This window comes from Dipodomys merriami, unplaced genomic scaffold (genome assembly GCF_024711535.1).
Source record: "Dipodomys merriami isolate MVZ:Mamm:240054 unplaced genomic scaffold, mDipMer1.0.p SCAF_59, whole genome shotgun sequence".
NCBI lineage: Eukaryota > Metazoa > Chordata > Mammalia > Rodentia > Heteromyidae > Dipodomys > Dipodomys merriami.
In genome coordinates, this window is record NW_027206168.1 from 4,365,718 (window position 1) to 4,388,612 (window position 22,895).

A 22,895-nucleotide genomic window follows, 5' to 3' on the forward strand; every position below is an offset into this window, starting at 1 on the left:
GTATTTGTGTTTATGAATGTGTCATGTCTTAACTTGTTTCTGCCTCTGCCTGTATCTGTACATGCACGTGTGTGCATTTCACATGTCCTTCTGACTTAGAGACCCTGAAGAAAGTAAGTTATAATTACTCCTTGTTCCTAACATAAGCATCTTCTGCTTTCTTTCCCTCCTCTTTGTTGTTGGAGTCTACTTGATTTCCTCTTTCCTGTGCTGCTTTCCCATGAAAACACTTGAGAATATGGATACGCAGAGGACTAGTGCCTCAATACACAATCTGAATAGAAGGAGGTGATTGCGTTCCTCAGTATGATCGCTAGGGCAAGCAGAGTGGAGTTGGTTTTAGACAGTAAGTTCAATCAGGAAATGAGCTTTTTTTTCTCTTTCAATTTTTAAATATATTTTGAATATTTAAAATTGGTATGATAAAGCAGTGGATAGTCTCAGGAGTTAATTTTACTTCTGTGATGAGTTGACGCTTCGAAATAGTGTTATTTTTTTCTGATTTACTTTATTGTTGTTTTGGAGATGATATACAGTGGGGTTACCCTTACATCTGTCAGATAATAAGTATATTTCTTTTCCCATAGTGTCATCCGTTCCCCCGTTGTCTCCCCTTCCCTCCCTCCCATCTCCACCCATGAGTTGTATAGTTCACTTTCATCAATGTCCAGTGTGTTCTACTGCTGTACTTTTTCACCCTTTTCCCTCTGATTATGTACCCTCCCCCAACCCTCCCACAGATGGGCACATGAGTACACCGTATATAAGGTAAAGAATATAAAGTCATCAGAAAAAGAAATAACAAATTAAGAAAGAAGTCTTTTGTTTCCATATCTTTGGAGTTTTTTTCCATATGTTTGAAAATGAGTTTTTGGAAGGTCTTATGATAGAGTGCAGTTTATTAATGGACATGATAAAAGGGAATTAGGTGTAAATAATTAAAGGATGCGTGTAGGAGAAAAATATATAAGCAGGAATGTGAGAATGTCAGTGTGAGAAAGAGTTTAGTCTCCTTTTCACTGGTTCACTGCGTGCTCTTCTGCATTCACTTCCTTTCTCCTCCTAGGAATATTTAACTTGTCCCAAATGCTTTGGGTCTGCTCTCCAACCTGAGCTCTCTGGGGTAGGAGCAGGGTCAAGTTGCAGACTTCCCACAGTTGGCTCTGATACATGGAGGCTTAATCTAACCTCACAGGCTATCTCCTGTTGACAGTCAGCCATCTGCTGGCTACTTTCCCTTTGGGTCCTTAGGGCTGGTGTCTGGTGTCTGCTTAGGCAGGATGCTTGGGTAAGGAGTGATGTCATGAGTCTTTTCGTGCTCTACCATCCACATGCCCATTCCCATTTTCTCTCTTACACTCTTGCTGGCTGGCTTTCTTACACTCCTGCTTACATTTTGTTTTTCTTTTGCATACAACCTAAAGCTACTCGTATCTAATTAAAGGATATCTAAGACTCCATGCCAGAATAATTGCACCTCCTTCCACATCTCTGCTATTGCCAACTGGATAAGGCCTGTGTCCTTATGGGCCTTGAGTTGTTGGGGAAAACCAAGTACCCTTTGCTGGTGGTGGCCTGTAGGAGGGTTAGCGAGCTGGTTGGTGTAAGGGAGTAAGGGATATGTTTTAAAGCTATATTTGCACAGTATATGCTGTTTTATTATTTCCATTGTTGGTGTTTGGAATGGCTTTAAGAGTCCCTTAGGACTGCCACTGCCTTTAACCCTCTCCCTCTCCTCCTCTTGTGGACCTTCTGGATTACAGGAAGAGCTCAGGAAAACAGGCCTATTGTTTTCATGTGGGTGGGAGAGAGGGAAAGGGAGCCCAGCTTCTCAGCCCAGCCCAGCCGCAGTCTCCTTTCGCATGGTAGCAGATAAATAAAAGCTCCCTAGGCCCTGGCATCCCTGTCTTTCAGATCAAGTTGCCTGGCTTGAAACTTTGTTAAGTCACTTCTTGTTGCTTCTCTGTTCATACCAAGTTTCTATTCTCCTTCCTTAGTAAACCCCTAGTTCTTTTTCCCCCCTGCCCCCATCTCCTCTTCTCTATCATGGGGTTTCTCTGGGTCTCTCAACCATAACCTGGTCACAGGAGGAACCTGCTACCTGTGCAAATGAAGAGCTGAGACTGTGGCCCAGCCTCACTGTTAACCTACTTTGCCTTATCCTCCTGTCCCCTCACACCATTCAGCATCAACACCCAGCACTGGCTGCAGCAGCAGGATCTACTGAGGCATATCTGAGTGAATAATCACTGCTGGGTTCAAACCACAGGGAGACCAGTCCTTCTCTGGGCCTTTTTATGCTTCTCAAAGACCTCCTACCTTTCCCTCCAGGATGTAGGGTTCTAGATCTTTCTACCATTCAAGCAGCTTTTTAGACTTTCTGGTTTAGATTCATAATGAATCCTTTCAGATCTAAATTTCTATAATTATAAGACTTATGGGTCAGCAAAAGCAGGATCCATTTTCTCCTCCTCTCTGCTTCTCTTGTAGTTGGTTCACAAGCATCTTACCCTGTGTGCTTTTTATTAGCACATGTGATACTTTCTCAGGACATTCATTCTCTCCTGCTTGTCTTCTGTTTGTATCTGATTTTAAAGCTAAAGCCAGTCAACAAGGTATTCTTTAATAGGTACTTATTTATTGGCTAATACTGATAACAGTTTGCATTTTTTTTCAAGTATTACGAACCTTACCCCTTCAAGGGTTTCATCTATAGGCAAGGCTAACCCAGAGGAATTACTTTTTAGGGTACAAAGATACCCTAGAAAGAAATCTGGGGCACAGACAAACAGGCCCTGATGTTAGAGAAGTTATTGTTAGTGGAATGAGGACAGGGGCCAGAGTTCTAGCTCTAACTTTGAGCCACTTCCAAGAAATTTCATTCCAAGTCTCAGCTTCTGACCCCCTTTTAACCATTCTGTCATCTATACCTTTCTTCTTTTCTTTTCCTTCCTCCTGCCCTCTCCCACTTTTTTTGTCATATGTGGGGCTTGAACTCAGGGCCTAAGCACTATCCCAGAGCTCTTTTGTCTCAGGGCTCGTGTCCTACCACTTTGAGCCACAGCTCCACTTCTGGTTTTCTGGTGGTTAATTGGAGAAAGAGTCTCCCAGAGAGGAGGCAACAATGCTTGATAAGAAATGTACTCATTATCTTGCCCATGTAATTGTAACCCCTCTGTACGGTATTTTCACAATTTAAAAAAGGGGGGTGGGCTGGGAAGGTGGCTCAGTGGTAGAGTGCTTGCCTTGCATGCATGAGGCCCTGGGTTCGATTCCCCAGCACCACATAAGCAAAAAGAAAAAAAAGCCAGAAGTGGTGTTGTGGCTCAAGTGGTAGAGCGCTAGCCTTGAGCTGAAGAGCTGAGGGACAGCGCCCAGGCCCAGAGTTCAGGCCCCACAACCAGACCCCCCCCCCAAAAAAAAAAAAAAAAAAAAAGAGTCTCACAGAGGAAGTGGCGCTATAGCTCAAGAGGTAGAGTGCTAGCCTTGAGCTGAAGAGCTGAGGGACAAAGCTCAGGCCCAGAGTTCAAGCCCCATGACCAACAACAACAACAAAAAAAAGGAGTTTCATTTTAGTCGGGTGCTGGTGGGTCACGCCTGTAATCCTAGTTACTTAGGAGGCTGAGATCTGAGGATCGCGGTTCAAAGCCAGCCTGGGCAGTAAAGTCCGTGAGACTCTTATCTCCAATAAACCACTAGGAAACTGAAGTGTTGCTGTGGCTTAAGTGGTAGAGCGCTCGCCTTGAGCTGAAGAATGCAGGGACAGCGCCCAAGCCCAGAGTTCAAGCCCCACGACTGACCAAAAAAATAAGAATCTCACAGACTTTCCTGCCTCAGCTGGTTTCCGACAGTCCTTAGATCTCAGCCTCCTGACTAGCTAAGATTTCAGGTATGAGCCACCAGTGCCCCCACTTTTTCGTCCCTCCTTCCCTGCCTTTTTTCTGATATGGGGACTTGAACTCAGGTCCTGGACACTGTCCCTATTTCTCTCAAAGCTTACCTGCTCTACCATTTGAACCACAAATCCACTTCCAGCATTTTTGCTGATTGCTTAAAGAGTCTTACAGACTTTCCTGCCTGTTTGGGCTTCAAACCATAATCCTCAGATCTCTAGTTTAGCTCACCACTTGAGCTACAGCTCTACTTTCACCTTTTTATTTTCATTTGGTAGTTTATTGGAGATATAAGTCTAATGGACTTCCCTGCCTGGGCTGGCTTTGAACCATTGATCCTTAGATCTCAACCTCTTGTGTAGCTAGGATTATAGGCATGAGACACCAGCACCTGGCAGATCTCAGGTTCTTGAGGAGCTACTACAGGCATGAACCACCAGTGCCACTTTATTCTTTATCCTGGTAGAAGCCATGGGAAGAGCCCTGGTAGGGAGCCCGTGAGAGTCAGCAGAACAGGGAAGGAAACATTCAAAGGCTATGGCTGCTTCTTTTCTAGTTAGTTTTGATGAGCAGAGTCCAAGGTAAAGGCATAAATAGTGTCTGTGGAGAATCAAGATTTGCTGTGCCCAGTTGGTCAGAAACTCTCATGCCTCTGGGCTGAGGAGAGTCTAAAGCCTTTAGGAAGTTTAGGGCTATAGCTGGGAAGACTGACCAACACTCTGAGGCCAGTTCAAGACCCACGACAGACAAAAAAAGCTATCCTTGTAATTTTATATCATAGATGAGCTGATAGGTATAAAGCACAGGGCCATGAAACATGTTGCTTTCTTTTTTCCCTCTGTAGTGCTGTGGATGGGCCCAGGGGTGCGTGTACAAGGCAGTGCTCCACCATTGGGCTGCATCTGAGCCACATGAGGAGATCGGTCAGTTTCTCAGAGGCTCCTTCAATAATTGAGGCTAACTCTTTTTTAAACTTTTTTTAAAATTTTTACTTTTTAGTATTTTTTTTATTGTGAAAATACCGTACAGAGGGGTTACAATTACATGAGCAAGGTAATGGGTACATTTCTTATCAAGCATTGTTGCCTCCTCCTTTGTTTCCCCTTACCATGTTTCCCCTTACTATCCCTGCCCTCCACCTCCCTACCCCCCTACCCCAACCCCCAGCCAAAGTTGTAAAGTTCATTTTTTGACATAACATTTTGTACATCTCATTGTTGCAGTGGGTCCACCTGTATCCCTGTTTAAGCAATTTGTTTTTTGCCTTTCCCTCCACAAATTATACCAACATCAAATACAGTGAAAACAAGTCGATGGCTCACGCCTGTAATCCTAACTACTCAGGAGGCTGAGATCTGAGGATCTCGGTTCAAAGCCAGCCAGGGAAGGAAAGTCCATGAGACTCTTATCTCCAATAAACCACTAGAAAACTGGAAGTGCTCCTGTGGCTCACACTATAGAGCGCTCGCCTTGAGCTGAAGAGCGCAGGGACAGCGCCCAAGCCGAGTTCAAACCTCATGACCCACACACAAAAAAAAAATACAGTGAAAACAGGGATTATACTGTGGGGGAGTTGAGCCTAACTCTTTTATGATGCCTCCCACAGTTTCTACCAGCTGGAAATTTTAATTAAATGGGAAAATGTTAATGTTTGTAAAATTTGGGAAGAAATGCTCTAAGATTAAATGCTGCAAACCAAGGTCCAGTGGTTCATGTTTAAAATCCTAGCTATACAAGAGGGCAGGACCTGGAAGATCACAGTTTGAGACCAGCTGGGGCCGAAAAGTCTTGATAACTCCATCTCCAATTAACTAGCAAAATGCCAGACTGGAAACATGGCTCAAGTGATAGAGCACCAGCTATGAGCAAGAAAGCTAAGTAAGAGCTAGAGGCTCTGAATTCAAACCCCAGTACTGGTACAAAAGGGGAGGGAAAAAAAAAGAGACAGACCTTGATTGTTCACTGTTCAGTGAAAGTAGTTTTGCATCTGCCTTATAGTTAGTCTTTTCATTTGTTACTTTTCCTTCTGGCATTATATCATTATGAATCTATAAGTCTCATACTGTGTATAATACCCAGGTGTCACCTAAACATAGTTCTTGCCCTTAAGCAGCTTCTTTTCTATGTGGGAAATGAGACCTGTGTGTGGTCTCAAAGTGAGGATAATAATACTGTCTACCTCACGGAGTTATATGAGGATTAAATTGTTGGTATGTGAAAAACTCTCAGCACTGTGCTAATTAGTTGAGAATCTCATTGGCAGCTGAGAAGAACTGCAGCATAGCTGAATCCTTGAAACTGGAATTGTGGGGGTAGTTCTGGACTTGTAACAGCAGGGGATGGCTAGAATCCCTCACTCACCCACCCCCCACTTACAGCTCCTCTGTAGCTCCTCTCCCTTTGAGTCTGCTTTGCTCACTATGTATAGTCTGCCCTCTCTGACAGCTCTGCTTTCCTTTACCTGAGATAATAATGGCTTCTCCAGACCTGACCTTCATTTTTCTATCTGGCATCTTCCCTCTGAGTTGGAACAGCTGAGAGGAAGTTTGCCCTAGGTCATTGTTTCCCTTCAGTGTTGAACTGATTATCTTGGGTTAGGAATTTGTTTCTTGGAATCTTGCTAGGACCAGAAAGAGAACCAAATGGTTAAAAACACGTTCAGGCAACAGGAGCTGTGAACTCGCTCGGCAAAGCGCTCTGTGGGCCTTGGAGTCAGATTTTTTTTGAGGTCAGATCTTGGCTCTACTACTTCCTGAGCAAGTCATTGAATTGCTCTGTGCTTCCTTCAGCCGTGAGCTGAGTCTAACAATAGTACCTACCTCAAAGTTGGTTATTAGACAATACCTCTAAAGAACTCGGCAGTACCAGGAACAAAAGGAAGTGCTTTAAAATTACTAGCTATTATGATTATTAAGGCACATAGGGAGCTTGGGCAGTGAGCCCATTCCTGAGACAGCTCGGTGGAAGATGGCAGGAGGTGGTATAGGGAAGGCTGGAGGAGGAATAGATGATTGCGTGTATTGTTCAGAGGTGGCACTGGGAAGATCGCAGCTGTGAACGTACTTCCATGATGCCTGTATTCGGGACTTGGTCAAGTTTGTTCTCTTAAAGCACTCTGTACACCTCCATAGCACTAAGACTTACCATAGCTATAGGTAAATAATCAGTTGTAGAGTTGTTTTGTGTATGCCTCCCCATCAGTATGTTACCCCATTTTATTCACTGTTCTGTTCCCTAGCCTAACACAGTCGCTGTCAGAGGAAGAAGGAATAGACTTATGTTATCAGCATCGTGGAATGTGGACTAGAATGATAGAATTGGAAAGGTTTCTTAGCTTGTCAAAGGGAACCCAGAGATTTAAGTGATTTGTGCTGAAATACAGTAAAGCTGAGAATTGAAACCAAATTGTCTGTTAATGACATGAATGAGTTATTTTATTACATTATTTTCTTTGTTTGATGCAGGACTTTTCATATGTGTTATTAGACCTGAAGCTTTTTTTTTTTTTTTTTGCAGGGGGAAGGGGGGGTGTCAGTCATGGGGCTTGAACTCTAGCCTGGGCGCTGTCCCTCAGCTCTTCAGCCCAAGGTGAGCACTCTACCACTTGAGCCACAGTGCCACTTCCAGTTTTTCTGGTGGTTAATTGGAAATAAGAGTCTTATGGACTTTACTGCCAGGGCTGGCTTTGAACCCTGATCCTCAGATCTCAGTCTCCTGAGTAGCTAAGATTACAGGCTAGACTTGAAGCATTTTAAGGGTTCCCTTCCATGTTGGTAGGAACTTTTAGTACTCTTAGCTAGTTTTCTTAAGAGGGGAAAAAGGGATTAATGAGAACTTATTGAGTACTATGCAAGATAATCTTAGGGTTTTTTTAATAATAGCTTTATTGAGATACAATTCACACTGCATGAAAATCTATATCCCTTTCAAAGTATTTCGGATGGGCTGGGAATGTGGCTTAGTGATAGAGTGCTTGCCTAGCATGTACGAAACCCTGGATTCTATTCCTCAGTACCACATAAACAGAAAAAGTCGGAATTGGCTCTGTGGCTTAAGTAATAGAGTACTAAGCTTTGAGCAAAAAGAAGCTCAGGGTCAGTGCTCAGGCCCTGAGTTCAAGTCCCACAACTGGCCAAAAAAAAATTCTGAGTAGCTTTTAGTGAATATACACATTTATACAACCATTACCGCTAATTCTAGAACATTTCATCAGCCCACATGAAACACAGTTGTCACTAGCAGTCTCTGTCCATGCCCTCCCTCTCTACCAGACCCGCCAGCACTAACCTACTTTCTGTCTCTGTGCGCTGACTTGCTTCTTCTGGACATAACATGTTAAATGGGTTCTAGAATGTGTGGCCTTTGTGACTGGCATCTTCCATTACAACATTTTCAAGGTGTTACAGCTTTTAGCAGCAGAACTGCATTTCATTTTATTGTCAGTAATCTCCATTATATAGATAGACCATATTTATGCATCTGTAAGTTGATGGGCATTGATTGGGCATTGATGGTTTCTGCTTTCTGACTATTGTGAGTAATTCTGCTGTGAACGTGCACATACAGGTTCTTGTTTGGACATGTGCTTGACTAGAATTCCGCCTTGCCATGGGATTGCTGACTCATGATAAGTCTGCTTAACCTTTGAGGAATTGCCCAACTGTTTTCCAAAGTGGCTGCATCATTTCAAATGCCTGCCAGTAATCTTACTTTGGGGCGGGAGGGGCAGGGTGGGAGGAAAGGGTTCCCAATTCCCAATTCCGGTTCCTTGCCAACACTTGTCATTGTTTGTCCTCTGGTTATAGCCATTGTGGTAGGAATGACCTGGTATATCATTGTAGGGTTTTTGTTGTTGTTTTGTTTTGTTTTTGTCTCTTGTGGGACTTGAACTCAGGGCCTAGGTGCTATCCCTGAGCTCTTTTGCTCTAGGCTAGCACTCTACCACGTTGAGTCACAGCTTCCCTTCCAGTTTTGTTGTGGTTAATTAGAAATAAGAGTCTCACAGGACATGTTTCTGCCTGGGCTGGCTTTGACAGTGATCCTCAGACCTCAGCCTTCTGAGGAGATAGGATTACAGGCATGAGCCATGGGCACCCGGCTGAGATAGGATCTTAACTATATTGCCTAGGCTGTTCTGAGTCTCCTGAGTTGCTGAGACTACAAGTTTGTACCACCCTGCCCAGCCTGCTTTTGGTGTCGTTTATAAAAATCCATTATTGATCCCTGGTCATGAAGACATACTTCTGTGTTTCTTTGCTTGTTTGTTTTATTCTTAGGTTTTTGTTTGGTTTTTGTCGGTCATGGGGCTTGAACTCTGGGCCTGGGCACTGTCCCTCAGCTCTTCAGCTCAAGGGCTAGTGCCCTACCACTTGAGCCACAGCACCACTTCTGGTTTTTTCTGCTTATGTGGTACTGAGGAATCGAACCCAGGGCCTCATGCATGCAGGGCAAGTACTCTACCACTGATCCACCTTCCCGGCCCCATTCTTATGGTTTTAACTCTTCCATTTTTTAAGTCTATGATCTATTTTGAGTTAGTTTCTGCCTGTGATAAACTACAGCGGTCCAACTTAATTCTTTTTTTTTGGTCATGGGGCTTGAACTCTGGGCTTAGGCGCTGTCCCCGTGCTCTTCAGCTCAAGGCGAGCGCGCTACTGCTTGAGCCACAGCACCACTTCTGGTTTTCTAGTGGTTTATTGGAGATAAGAGTCTCACAGAGTTTCCTGCCCAGGCTGGCTTTGAACCGCGATCCTCAGATCTCAGCCTTCTGAGTAGCTAGGATTACAGGCATGAGCCACTGGCACCCGGCTAACTTAATTTTTATTTTTATTTATTTATTTATTTTTTGGGTCCACTCATGGGGCCTGAACTCTGGGTCTGGGCGCTGTCCCTCAGCTCTTCAGCTCAAGGCTAACGCTCTACCACTTGAGCCACAGTGCCACTTCCGGCTTTTTTCTTTATGTGGTGCTGAGGAATCGAACCCAGGGCCTCAGGCATGCAAGGTAAGCACTCTACCACTGAGCCACCTTCCCAGCCCCATAACTTAATTATTTTTTTTATTTTTTTATTTTTTTGGTCCAGTTGTGGGGCCTGAACTCTGGGCCTGGGTGCTATCCCTCAGCTCTTCAGCTCAAGGCTAGCGCTCTACCACTTGAGCCACAGCGCCACTTCCGGCTTTTTTCTTTTTGCTTATGTGGTGATGAGGAATCGAACCCAGGGCCTCATACATGCAAGGCAAGCGCTCTACCACTGAGCCACCTTCCCTTCTTTTGTATGCAGCTATCCAGCTGTTTCTGAGCCCCTTATTGAAGAAACTATAGAATGATCTTGGCATCGTATTGAAAATACATTGATCATTAATTTAAGAATCCTACTTTTGGGGCTGGGAAGGTGGCTCAGTGGTAAAGTGCTTGTCTCGCAAGCATGAGGCCCTGGGTTCGATTCCTCAGTACCACGTAAGCAGAAAAAGCTGGAAGTGGCGCTGTGGCTCAAGTGGTACAATGCTAGCCTTGAGCTGAAGAGCTGAGGGACAGCACCCAGGCCCAGAGTTCAGGCCCCATGACCAACCAAAAAAAAAAAAAAAAAGAATTCTACTTTTGCCAGTGTTCGTAATCCTAGCTACTCAGGAGACTGAGATCCGAGGATCATGGCTCAAAGCCAGCCCAGGCAGAAAAGTCTGTGAGACTCTTGTCTCCAATTAACCACCAAAAAACTGGAAGTGGTGCTGTAGCTCAAGTAGTAGAACACTAGCCTTGAGCTGAAGAGCTGAGAGACAGCGCCCAGGCCCAGAGTTCAAGCCCCACAACTGACCTAAATAAATAAATAAACAAATAAATAAATAAATAAAAGACTTCTATTTTTGTATTCTCAATTATTTTCCTCTATCCTGTCTACCCTGTATTTCTGTCATTAATGCCAGTATAAAGCTGTCTTGATTACTGTAGCTTTGTAGCAAATTTTCAAACTGGGAAATGTGAATCCTCAACTTTGTTCTTCAAGACAGATTTGTGTGTGTGTGTGTGTGTGTGTGTGTGAGAGAGAGAGAGAGAGAGAGAGAGAGAGAGAGAGGGAGAGAGGGAGGAAAGGAGGGAGGGAGGGAGGGAGAGAGGGAAGGAGGTAGTGAGTGGGAGGAAGAAGGAGAGGGAGAGAGAAAGATGAGGCTTGAACTCAGGGTGTGGGCCCTGTCATTGAGCTTTTTCACTTAGTGCTGCCTCCCCTCTAGAGTCTTCTTCAAAGAGAGTGACCCAAACCAGGTAGTACAATATTTGAAGGGCTACGTTTGTAGCCCCGTCAGTACACAAATCAAATCTAAAGTGTTATCCATACCTAGGCATTTGAATCCTTGAATTTGTGTATGAAAGGGAAATAGGCAAGGTTGGATTTTTATTGCTGCTACAAACCAGAGGAAGCAAGTAGAAGCATATATATTCCCTGGGTTGGGAATGTAACTCAGTGGTACAATGTTTGCCTAGCTTATGTAAGACCTGAAGTTTGATCTCCAGCATCACCTAAACCAATCCTTCCCACCCACCCCCAAAAAACCCCATCATACTGACATACAGATACATACATGTGTATATAAAATTAAATAATCAGCTGGGTGTCAGAGACTCATGCCTGTAATCCTACTCAGGAGGTTGAGATCTGAGGATCAAGGTTCGAAGCCAGCCCAGGGCAGGAAAGTTCATACGTCTCTTATCTCCAATTAACCACCAGAAAACTGGAAGTGGCGCTGTGGCTCAAGTGGTAGAGCACTAGCCTTGAGCTGAAGAGGTGAGGGACAGTGTCCAGGCCCAGAGTTCAAGCCCCACAGTTGACAAACAAACAAATAAATGAAATAAATCAATCCATCAAGTTTCCTGATCTGTCACCTTCCTGTTTCAGCTTCTTCCTATCCACAGGCATGTCCCACTTTGAGAACCCTTTCATCTGACCCTGCTGCCTCCTCCAGGCATCATCTGATTTCCCTTCCTCTCAAAGTTAGATTCTCCAGAGGGGATACTTCCTCCAGCCCATACTTCCTCATCTGTTGTCTCCTCCTGCCCTGCTGTCTGCTGTGTTCCAGGAAGGGTCCCTAGGTTAAAGTTTGGTGTCTGCTCTGCTGCCAGCCTGTCATCCACACAGAAAGGCTCAGAGTCTGTTCAGTCTGATATGCAGCATGCAGCCATTCCTGCAGCCCATTCCTGTAATCCGTCTTCTTTTCACAGATTCTGTTTCTAATTGCTTGATAGATATGGCCTCCCACACCTCCCCTAGCATCCCAAACTCAGCATCCAAACCCAAAATGCTGCCCCTCAGCAAGACACACACAGCCTTTGCCACTCTCCAGTTCCTGTCACCAACTGGAAACTTACCCAGTTTCCTAAGCCCTTCCACCCGGTCTCCTCCAGGGACCTGCTGGAAACTTCCTTACCTAGACTTCCATTCTCTTTCCTAAAGCCAAGGAGCAGACTTTTTTTTTTTTTTTTTGTCGATCATGGGGCTTGAACCCTGGGCTTGGGCGCTGTCCCTGCGCTCTTCAGCTCAAGGCGAGCACTCTACCACTTGAGCCACAGTGCCACTTCCGGTTTTCTGGTGGTTTATTGGAGATAAGAGTCTCACGGACTTTCCTTGCCCCAGCTGGCTTTGAACCAAGATCCTCAGATCTCAGCCTCCTTAGTAGCTAGGATTACAGGCGTGAGCCACTGGCGCCCAGCTAAGGAGCAGACTTTCTACCCAATGCAGTTCCCTTGCAGTTTGTGAGAAGAAATGAGGCCCCAAGCAAGCACTTGCTCTGGGACCCATGGCTGGTGTCCAGGTTCTCACTGGAAGCTGTTTGCCAGTGTTTTCCCACACCAAGGGCATTTCCAGCAGCTTTCATGCTTTCTACTGCTCTGTGCTGTGTAGCCTGTGTGTCTGAAATGCTGAGGTAATAGTTCTCGTGTATGCTTGGCTCTGTTGTTTAGTCCCCTGTGTGAAATAAGATAGGCTTTCTTATTGATTTCTCTGGATTAGGGCCCAGCCCAGTGTAGGGCAAACAGATACTAATGCAAGATGGATAATAATGGGGCAACTGTAAATACCAGGCTCAAGCGGGCCTTTCCTTGTGAAGCAGGTAGGAGTCTTGTCAATGCTGGGACAGGAGCACAAGTGTTAAACCTGTCACTGGAGGCAGCAGGGAGCTCCAGGAGGAAGGGCAGAGGACAGGTCTAACTGGCAGCCCAGGAACTGAAAGTAAAGCAGAGACCTGGAGGAAAAAGGGCAGGATGGCTGTGGCTTGGAGAGAGGAGGCATGGAGCCTAGATGGGATTGTAGAGGGAAGAAAAAGAGCTGCTCACGCCTGTAATCCTAGCTACTCAGGAGGCTGAGATTTGAGGATCATGGTTCAAAGCCAGCCCGAGCAGGAAAAGTCCATGAGACTCTTTATCTCCAATAAACCACTAGAAAACTGGAAGTGGTGCTGTGGCTCAAATGGTAGAGCACTAGCCTTGAGCTGAAGAGCTGAGGGACAGCGCACAGGCCCAGAGTTCAGGCCCCACAACTGACCAAAAAAAAGAAAAAGAAAAAGAGCTGCTGTTGAAAAAGCAGGGTGGGCTCAGCCTTTGTGGAACATCTTTGGGACTGGGGGCATACAAGAAGCTGGCAATTTCTATCTCTAGGAGGTGTGGTCAGGAAGCAGAGTTGAAACTCATTGGATATTAATATCTGAACTCAGTGATCCAGCTTACAGAGATTATTAAGCCAGGTGCTAATGGCTCATGACTATACTTGCTACACTGGAGACTGCAATCCAAGGATCAAGGTTTAAAGTTAGTCCAGGCAGGAAGAGAGAGACTCTTATCTCCAATTAATGGCTAAAAATTAAGCCAGAAGTACAGCTATGGTTCACAAGTGTCGAGTGAAAAAACTCAGGGACGGGCCCTGTGCTCAAGCTCCAGGACTGGTGTGTGCGTGTGCGTGTGTGTGTGTGTGTGTGTGTGTGTGTGTGCGCGCGTGCGCATGTGCATGCGTGTGTGCACATACACACAAATTATAGCATTAAAATGCATCGTGGGGGGGGCTGGGAAAGTGGTTCAGTGGTAGAGCACTTGCCTTGCATGCATGAGGCCCTGGATTCAATTCCTCAGCACCACATAAACAGAAAAAACCAGAAGTGGCACTGTGGCTCAAGTGGTAGAGCGCTAGCCTTGAGCTAAGGAGCTGAGGGACAGCGCCCAGGCCCAGAGTTCAAGCCCCATGACTGACAAAAAAAAAAAAAAAAAAAGGTTTTGTGGCCAGGGAGCCAGCCAGTGGCTTATACCTGTGATCCTAGCTACTCTGGAGGATGAAATCTGAGGATCATAATTCTAAGCCAGCCAGGGCAGCAAAGTCTGTGAGACTCTTTATCTCCAATTAACCAGCAAAAAGCCAGAAGTAAAGCTATGGTTGAAGTGGTAGAGAATGCCAGCCTAGAGCAAAAGTGTTAAGAGAGAGGGTCCTTGCCTTGCATTCAAGCCCCAGTACTAGTATGTGCACATGTGTGTGTGCACGCGCGCATATACACACACAGTTATTGGTGGTAATTTATGGCAATGGTAGAATGTCTCTATGCCTTTAACAGTCCCATCAGATTTTCCTAGATTTGGAGCATTCTGAAAATAACAACCGTGAGTCCTTATTCCTGTCTCAATCCACTGAAAAAAGAACTAATTAGATTCAAGAAAGGACTTCCCAACAGTGAGTGTTACAAGATCCCAGAATGTTGAGGTCCTCTCTTGGGGAGATTTTTAGGGAACTATGTTCTCTTCCAGCCAAACCTTAATGCCTAGAACTTTAGATAGATAACTTCTTTCCAAATCCTGGCAGCTTTCAGGTTCAGACAAACCTCTCATTCACAGCACCTCCTCCTCGCCCCCCCCCCCACATGCCCTGCAACAGCAGTACCTCCCTTTCCTATGAGCTCCATTGACTTTTTTTTTGGGGGGGGGGCAGTTGTGGGGTCTGAACTCTGGGCCTGGGCGCTGTCCCTCAGCTCTTCAGCTCAAGGCTAGTGCTCTACCACTTGAGCCACAGTGCCACTTCTGGCTTTTTTCTTTTTGCTTATGTGGTGCTGAGGAATGGAACCCAGGGCCTCATGCATGCAAGGCAAGCGCTCTACCACTGAGCCACCTTCCAAGCCCCTCCATTGACTTTTTTTTTTACTTTCTTTTTTTTTTTGGGGGGGGGCAGTCCTGGGGCTTGAACTCAGGGCCCTGGGCACTGTCCCTGAGCCTCTGTATGCTCAAGGCTAGCACTCTACCACTTAAGCCACAGTGTTACTTACAGCTTTTTCTGTTTATGTGGTACTGAGGAATTGAACCCAGGGCTTCATGTTTGCTAGGGAAGCACTCTTACCACTAAGCCACACCCCAGCCCCCATTGACTTTATAGATCTGGTAAAGATTTTCAGTAACTTTAGGTGGAACAAAATAATTGACTACACACAGACCATGAGGTGCATTTTTGTTCTTGTTGTTGGTAGTGGGCCTTGAACTCAGAGCCTTATGCTTGCTAGGCAGGTCTATCATTTAAGCCATGTCTGCAGCCCTTTTTGCTTTTTAACCCAGTCACCCTCAGCTGTCACACCACTGCCTACACTTCCTATGTAGCTGCAGTTATAGTTGTGTGTCACAGTGCTTGGCCACCAGGACCTATCAGAGTATGTAGAAGGCCCTTAGAGTTCTGTCCGATGCTTTCTGGATTGGTCTGTCTAGGTACTCTTGGGCTATCAAGTCCCAGCCATTAGTGCTAGACAGATTTCTTGAGCTAGGACTGCTTCCCTCTCTCTGGGGAATTGACAAAACACATTTATAGCCAGGCACGTGCCCTGTAATTCTAGCTATTCAAGGAGCTGAGATCTGAGGATCACGGTTTAAAGTGAGCCTAGGGAGATAAAGTTAACCACCGAAAAGCCAGAAGTAGGGCTGGGATGGTGGCTCAGTGGTAGAGTGCTTGCCTTGCATGCCTGTGGCCCTGGATTCGATTCCCCAGCACCACATAAGCAAAAAGAAAGCCAGAAGTGGCGTGTGGCTCAAGTGGTAGAGCGCTAGCCTTGAACTGAAGAGCTGAGGGACAGTGCCCAGGCCCAGAGTTCAGGCCCCATGACCGGACCCAAAAAAAAAAAATCCAGAAAGTGGAACTGTGGCTCAAGTGGTAGAGCACCAGCCTTGAGTGGAAAAAGCTAAGGCCCTGAGTTCAAGCCCCACTACCCGCACAAAAATAAATCAATTTTTTTAAATGCACTTATACATGCTTTAGTCTAGCTGTTGAGGGAGCCGGGGTTCGTCCATTCCTCCCCTTAAGTTCCTCTGACAAAGTGGCAATGAGTTCAGTGAAGACATTCTTGGAAAGCCTTAGGCTGGTGCCTGCTGGTCTCTGCCATGACCAAGTCCTGCCCTGTGTGCTGATTATTCTAGTGAATGAAGGCGTTTGGGGCTTGTGTGTGGGTCTCTTCTGTTGTGTTTTTTTGTTTTTTAATTTTAGAAATACTATATTGTTTTTCAAAAACAATGAGAGAGGTTTAGATTTCATACTGTTACCTGATCTCTACACGGTTCATTCCTCAGTGGCTGCCTTCCTCCCTGCCTCCTCCCCCAGGAGCTGCAGAGCAGGATGGTACAGGGACCGATTTCTCCAGCTCGTAGCCCTACCTTCCAGTTTCTCTCTTTCAAAAAAGCAGTTCTGCCATGGGGGTGTGGGGAGCCTCGGGACAGGCTGGCAGCTGTGTAGCTCTGGCCCGCACAAGGATAGGCCTCTTTAGAGGCTTTGTTCAGCCCTAGGCCCTCCTCCTGGCACTGCTAGGCTCAGAAGAAAGGGGATGCAGAGTTCTCCCTGTTCATCTGACCCATCAAAGGCCCTCTCCCAAGTCACCTGCTCTCCCTTCTTTCCTTTACCTGCTCCTAGATGACCTAGCATCTGGCCAGAAGCCCTCATTTTGGAAGGACTCGGAAGGGGAGGGAAGGACTAAAGGAGGTGGCTCCTTGCTGCCTCTCCTGTGATCATCCTGTCTTTAAAATAAAATAAGAACAATGACAATTAACTTTTATTGCGCGCACACACTCTGTGCCAGGTTCCATCTTGGCATTTTATGAGCATTACTTCATTTAAAGTCCTCACCAGACCTGAGGTGTGTCCTCAGGCACCCTTATTTTGCAGGCAAGGATAGAACAGAGATTGTCAGCAAGTTAGAAATTGGGAGTCTGCCTTGAAAAGCCATGGGGACTCTGACATTCATCTTCTCTCCTTTGAACTCTTCCCTTTCTCCCATTCCTTCCACCATCAGGAAGAGGGCCCCCCATAGGCCCCCAAGTAGGTCCTGCTCCCAAAGTGCAGTCTGAATGAGTGCTCTCCTCCCTTCTAGCATCAAATCCTTTTTGGAGTTCTGACATCTGTCCTTTCTGTCTTCTTCCCGTCCCCTTACCCCAGGACCCAGCTGGAATCTTTGAGCTGGTGGAGGTGGTTGGCAATGGAACCTACGGACAGGTGTACAAGGTGAGACACTCATGGTGCAGAAGTGTGACCTGAACAACTGTGGGCTTTCTTGAGAGGAGTGGGAGAATGGTTCTGGGCCTGGAGGTTTGAGGGGAGCTACAAGAGACCTACAGAGGATAGGGGGACCTAGGAAAAGAAAGGACCTGAGAGGAAAACAGAACAGCAGCGGGGGGGGGGGGGGGGGGTTGTCATTGGCTGGTTTCTCCCTCTGATACAGAACTGGTTCTGGGTGTGGCAGGACAGGACAGGACTGGAGCTGGCAGCTGTGAGACTGGAAACAGGAAGAGCCAAGAGGGCAGTGGGGAGAGTGTGGCAATGTGGGTGTCAGAGTTCACCTGGGAATTCAGGCCAGAGATCTGGGCTTGGTTCCCTCCCAGGTTTGACAGGTGGCCTTCTGCAGAGAAGACGCTGCTTTCTTGACCTCCTGCAGCTGCCTCCCAGCAGAGCTGCAGCCAGAGCACAGACCTGTTTCTGAGGGTGTCTATCTTCACACAAGCAGTGTGTGAAGCCATTGATTGCAGCTGTTAGCCTGGCCAGCCAGGCAGCCCATTCACATGACCTGCCTACTGCCCACACTTGAATTGGGGAGGGGAGCGGACACAGCAGGGAGTATGTGTTCAAGGTGGTGCTACCCTGCACTGGTGGACCCTCTAGAACACAGAGCGAAACCTACTTTTTCTTTCTTTTTTTGGGGGGTCCAGTTGGTCCTGAACTCTGGGCCTAGGCACTGTCCCTCAGCTCTTCAGCTCAAGACTAGTGCTCTACCACTTGAGTCACAGCATCACTTCCGGCTTTTTTCTTTTTGCTTATGTGGTGCTGAGGAATCGAACCCAGGGCCTCATGCATGCAAGGCAAGCGCTCTACCACTGAGCCACCTTCCCAGCCCTGAAACCTACTTTTTCATCTCCAGACATAGTGCTTGCTGTTTCCATGAGTCTAATGCATTTCTGGGTTACTAGAACCACTTCCTCCTTCCCTTGTAAGCTTTGGGAAACAGGCTTCCCTACTTCTTGCCTAGTTGTTTCCATGGGAAAGGCAGCTCTGTGTGCTGTGCTTCTCTGTTCTTGGAACCTTTTTTTTTTTTTTTAAGTTTTAGCCAGGACTTTTGATAATATAACAGGATAAAGTAAGGAGAGTTGAAAAAAGGAAGATACACTTCCTGTTCTCCACACAGGAATTGAGAGTAAAGCACACCCCCTGGGCTTAGGATTCATGAATGGCTGCTGAGGACAAGATTAATCCAGGAGCTGGCAGTACCCGTGTCTATTGCACAAAAGGCTGCCTTCCCCCACTCTGCCCTTCTCAGGAAGCTGTAGGCTTTCCTGTCTAAGCCTTTGATGGCTCTGGCTAAGAATTTCTCCAGGATGGTGGAGAGAATGAGGAATAGCTGGGGTACAGTCAACAAAGGGACTTTCCTATTAGACTGATTTTGGGCCAGGTGCCAGTGGCTCATGCCTGTAATCCTAGCTTCTCAGAAAGCTGAGATCTGAGGATCTGAGTTAAAAGCCAGCCTGGGCAAGAAAGTCAGTGAGACTTTTATCTCCAATTAACCACCAAAAAACCATGGCTCAAGTAATAAGAGCACTAACCTTGAGCAAAAGAGCTCAGAGACAGTGCCCAGGCCCTGAGTTCAAGCGCCAGTACCAATGCACACATACACATACAAAGACTAGTGATGGTAACTGGGTCCCTGTGGGTCACACCTATAATCCTGCCATACCTATAATCCTACTTAAGAGGCTGAGTTCAGGGTATTGTGATTTCAACAAATCCTAGAGACTCTTACTTCCAGTTAACCAGCAAAAAGTCAGAAATGGAGTCATGGTTCAAGTGGTAGAACCCCAGCAGTAAGTGCAGAAAGTTGAGTGAAAATGAGACCCTGAGTTCAGATCTCAGCACATACAAGACTGGTGCTGGGGTGTCAGCCTGTCAGCCAGCCCCTCTCTTTGCCCAGTCTCAGTTGTGCCATTCTTCTTTCCCTGTTAACAATGAAAAGCTTTAGGAGTGGGTTTTTTTTTTTTGTCGGTCGTGGGGCTTGAACTCTGGGCCTGGCCGCTTGTCCCTCAGCTCTTCAGCTCAAGGCGAGCGCTCTACCACTTGAGCTACAGCGCCACTTCCGGTTTTCTAGTGGTTTATTGGAGATAGGAGTCTCACGGTCTCTTTTGCCCGGGCTGGCTTTGAACCGCGATCCTCAGATCTCAGCCTCCTGAGTAGCTAGGATTACAGGCGTGAGCCACCGGCGCCCAGCTAGGAGTGGGTTTAATCATAGTAAATAGGCCTTCTGTCTGGAGTAAGCATTTTGTTTTACATAGAGGAGAAGGGTGAAGCCCCTTCCTTCCCAGCACCTCCACTGGGATGCAGAAGTACCTTCACTCTGACGGAAGTCTGTGCCAGGGAGGTGAAATAGAACACCCTGCCTGTCACTCATCTTTACTGGGGTTTTTTTGTTTGTTTTGTTTTTCTGGGAAACCCTCATCTCTGTCACGTCTTTATAGTGTGGAAATGGCAGTCTAAGTAGTTTTTCTATTAGCCACTAGGCTCAAGAACTCTCTCTTGATTCCTACTTCTGTGACCACATATAGACTCAGGTGTCTAGCCACAGTGAAGGCACAGAAAACAGCTCTAAGATGTACTCCTCCAGAAATCAAACCTTCGTTATTGTTCTACTCCCTGAGCATAGATCCTCCACACTGTGCTTTTTGCCCTGTAGGGTCGGCATGTCAAGACTGGGCAGCTGGCTGCCATCAAGGTCATGGATGTCACGGAGGTAGGGAGTGGAGCTGGGCAGGGTGGGGATGGCATCAGCAGGGGCTGTTGGGGTCTCAGGGTTTGCCTCCTCCCATTCACCTAGGATGAGGAGGAAGAGATCAAACAGGAGATCAACATGTTGAAAAAGTATTCTCACCACCGCAACATTGCCACCTACTATGGGGCCTTCATCAAGAAGAGCCCCCCTGGGAATGATGACCAGCTCTGGGTGAGAAATGCCTCTGTCTACCCCTCCTGCGTCTCCCACCTCCAGGCACTCGTGTGGAGCCCCAGCATCTCTTCCTGCCAGCAGCCCTACCTTCAGTGTACCCAGCCTCTCCTGCTTGCGGATCACCTTTGCCAGTCTGACAGGCACTATATAAATGGCCATAGACACCTGGTGTTGGCCAGAAGAGACTGGGGAAACTTCTCCTACTTGTGAGCACAGCTCTAGGATCCTGGGAAAGCCACAGAACCAAAATTCCTATGGGAAACAATAGGACTCAGATACCAGCACTGTACCCCTTCTAGCAGTATACTTGTGGGTTTTGAACCAGAGCCTACCCAAATTCCTTATGACCCAAAACATTCCTAAGAGTCATTCCCCTCCCTAGCGTGGGCATGGGTGCCAACAATTCTCCAAGCCTCACCGTAAGGAAAGAACAGCATTACAGTGGCTGAGGGCTTTGATGATCATGTTAAGTCTCCCCTCCCACAAGTCAGCAAGACAAATATTCAGCAAGCACCTTCTGTGTGCCCTGCACAGATAAGCATGAGCCATAGTTCTGGCTTCTGCAACGGGGACCCCACACACACACACACACACATTGCCAGGTTGTGAGCAGTGGGAGATCATTGAGGACTAGCAGTGAGGCATAGTTCCCTGGCACCCTCTTGACATACTGAGCACCATCCTCTTGTCCCTCCCTCCCCCCACCCACTGCTTTTTTTTGTCCAAGATCAGGCCCAGGACTTAGGGCACATGCAAATTCCTTTTATTGCATAGCCAATATCTGTGTCCCATCTAGCATTTTCCTGCATTGTTTGAGGCTTTTGGAGAAGACACTGGGAGAAGAAGTCTTCCCAGGTTTCCTCCAGGACTCACTGAGTGCATTCCCTGCACTTCTCTATTAAAGCAGGCATGGAGGACCAGATTCTTAGCCTCATTTTTAGAGGCAAACTACTTCTGTGGGGGGGCCAGATAGTAAGTAGGATTGGTTCTGCTGGTCATATTTGCTCCATCACAACAACTCAGTTCTGCTGCTATGATGTCATAAGAAAAGCAATAGAAGCCGGGCGCTGGTAGCTCACGCCTGTAATCCTAGCTACTCAGGAGGCTGAGATCTGAGGATCGCGGTTCAAAGCCAGCCCGGGCAGGAAAGACTGTGAGACTCCTATCTCCAATAAACCACCAGAAAACCGGAAGTGGCGCTGTAGCTCAAGTGGTAGAGCGCTCGCCTTGAGCTGAAGAGCTGAAGGACAGCGCCCAGGCCCAGAGTTCAAGCCCCACAACCGACAAAAAAAAAAAAAAAAAAAAAAAAGCAATAGACAATATGTAAAAAAGAAAAGTGTGGCGGTATCCCCAGACACTCATGTTTTGGTCACTAAAATTGAATTCTATATCATTCTCATATGTCATGAAATATGATTCTTTAGAATTTTCCCCCAACCATTAAAAATTATAAAAATCAGACTGGAGATATAACTTAGTGGTAGGATGTTTGCTTAGCGTTTATGAGGCCCTGAGTCTGATCTCCAGCATGGAAGAGAAGAAAAATTACAGAACTATTCCTTGTTTGGTGGATGAACAAAATCAGCCTTGAACCACTGCAGTTTGCTGACCCCTGCCCTAAAGTAATGGCTTACTTTAGGGTCAAGTCCTAGTGAGAATCTCATAAAAGCATGAGCCCTTCTTTGAGCAAAGTGTGCCCTGCATTATTTGTGTGCAGTTTTAGGGTTTCCTTGAAGAAACACCTTGCAACACCATGTGGACAGTTTCAGGGGTTCCTTGGGGAATAACATACCCTGCATCACTATGGGCAGTTTCAGGGAGTCCTGGGACTCCTGCCCAAGGCTCAGCTTCATCCTGCCAGTTCCTTCCCAGCTATGTGCCTTTTCCTCCATTCCTCCCTCCCTCCCTCCCTCCTTGAACTCTGGGCCTAGGCACTGTCCCTGAGCTCCTCAGCTCAAGGCCAGTGCTCTACCACTTGAACCACAGCGCCACTTCCAGTTTTCTGGTGGTTAGTTGGAGATAAGAGTCTCACAGACTTTCCTGCCTAGAATGGATTTGAACCACATTCCTTAGATCTCAGCCTCCTAAGTAGCTAGGATTACAGGCGTGAGCCACTGGTGCCTGGCCTTCCTTTCTCTTCTGATCTCAGAAAGTCCTAGAGGGTTCATACAGACCCTGCCGTCTGGCTCAAACCAGTTCTGGTCCCAAGACCTCCGGTCCTCCTCCAGGGGTCTGGAATGAAGGCCAGGGGTAGAGGCCTTGCATGATAAATAATTTCCCTTCTGATGCTTCCTGGGATCATAGCTGGTGATGGAGTTCTGTGGTGCTGGTTCAGTGACTGACTTGGTAAAGAACACAAAAGGGAACGCCCTGAAGGAGGACTGTATTGCCTACATCTGCAGGGAGATTCTCAGGGTGAGCTTGGGCCCTTGCCTTTTGTCTCACTGACTACCCTCGGGAAGGAGTGGCTGGCCTGATGGGGTGGGGTGGGGATATAGGCTCCCAGCTTTGGGAACTCGGGCTGCTGGAAGAGA

General features: G+C 46.7%; 1 protein-coding gene across 13 annotated transcripts in view; it reads left to right on the forward strand.

The window, feature by feature from the left end:
• Mink1 (misshapen like kinase 1) overlaps positions 1–22,895 on the forward strand; it is a 54,890-nt gene that overhangs the window by 19,996 nt on the left and 11,999 nt on the right. For all 13 annotated transcript variants that reach the window (XM_070001639.1, XM_070001644.1, XM_070001642.1 and 10 more), the window contains exons 2-5: positions 17,316–17,381; positions 20,092–20,148; positions 20,233–20,358; positions 22,666–22,776. In XM_070001639.1, coding sequence (XP_069857740.1) covers positions 17,316–17,381; positions 20,092–20,148; positions 20,233–20,358; positions 22,666–22,776 — 360 coding nt within the window. The remainder of the gene's footprint in view (positions 1–17,315; positions 17,382–20,091; positions 20,149–20,232; positions 20,359–22,665; positions 22,777–22,895) is intronic.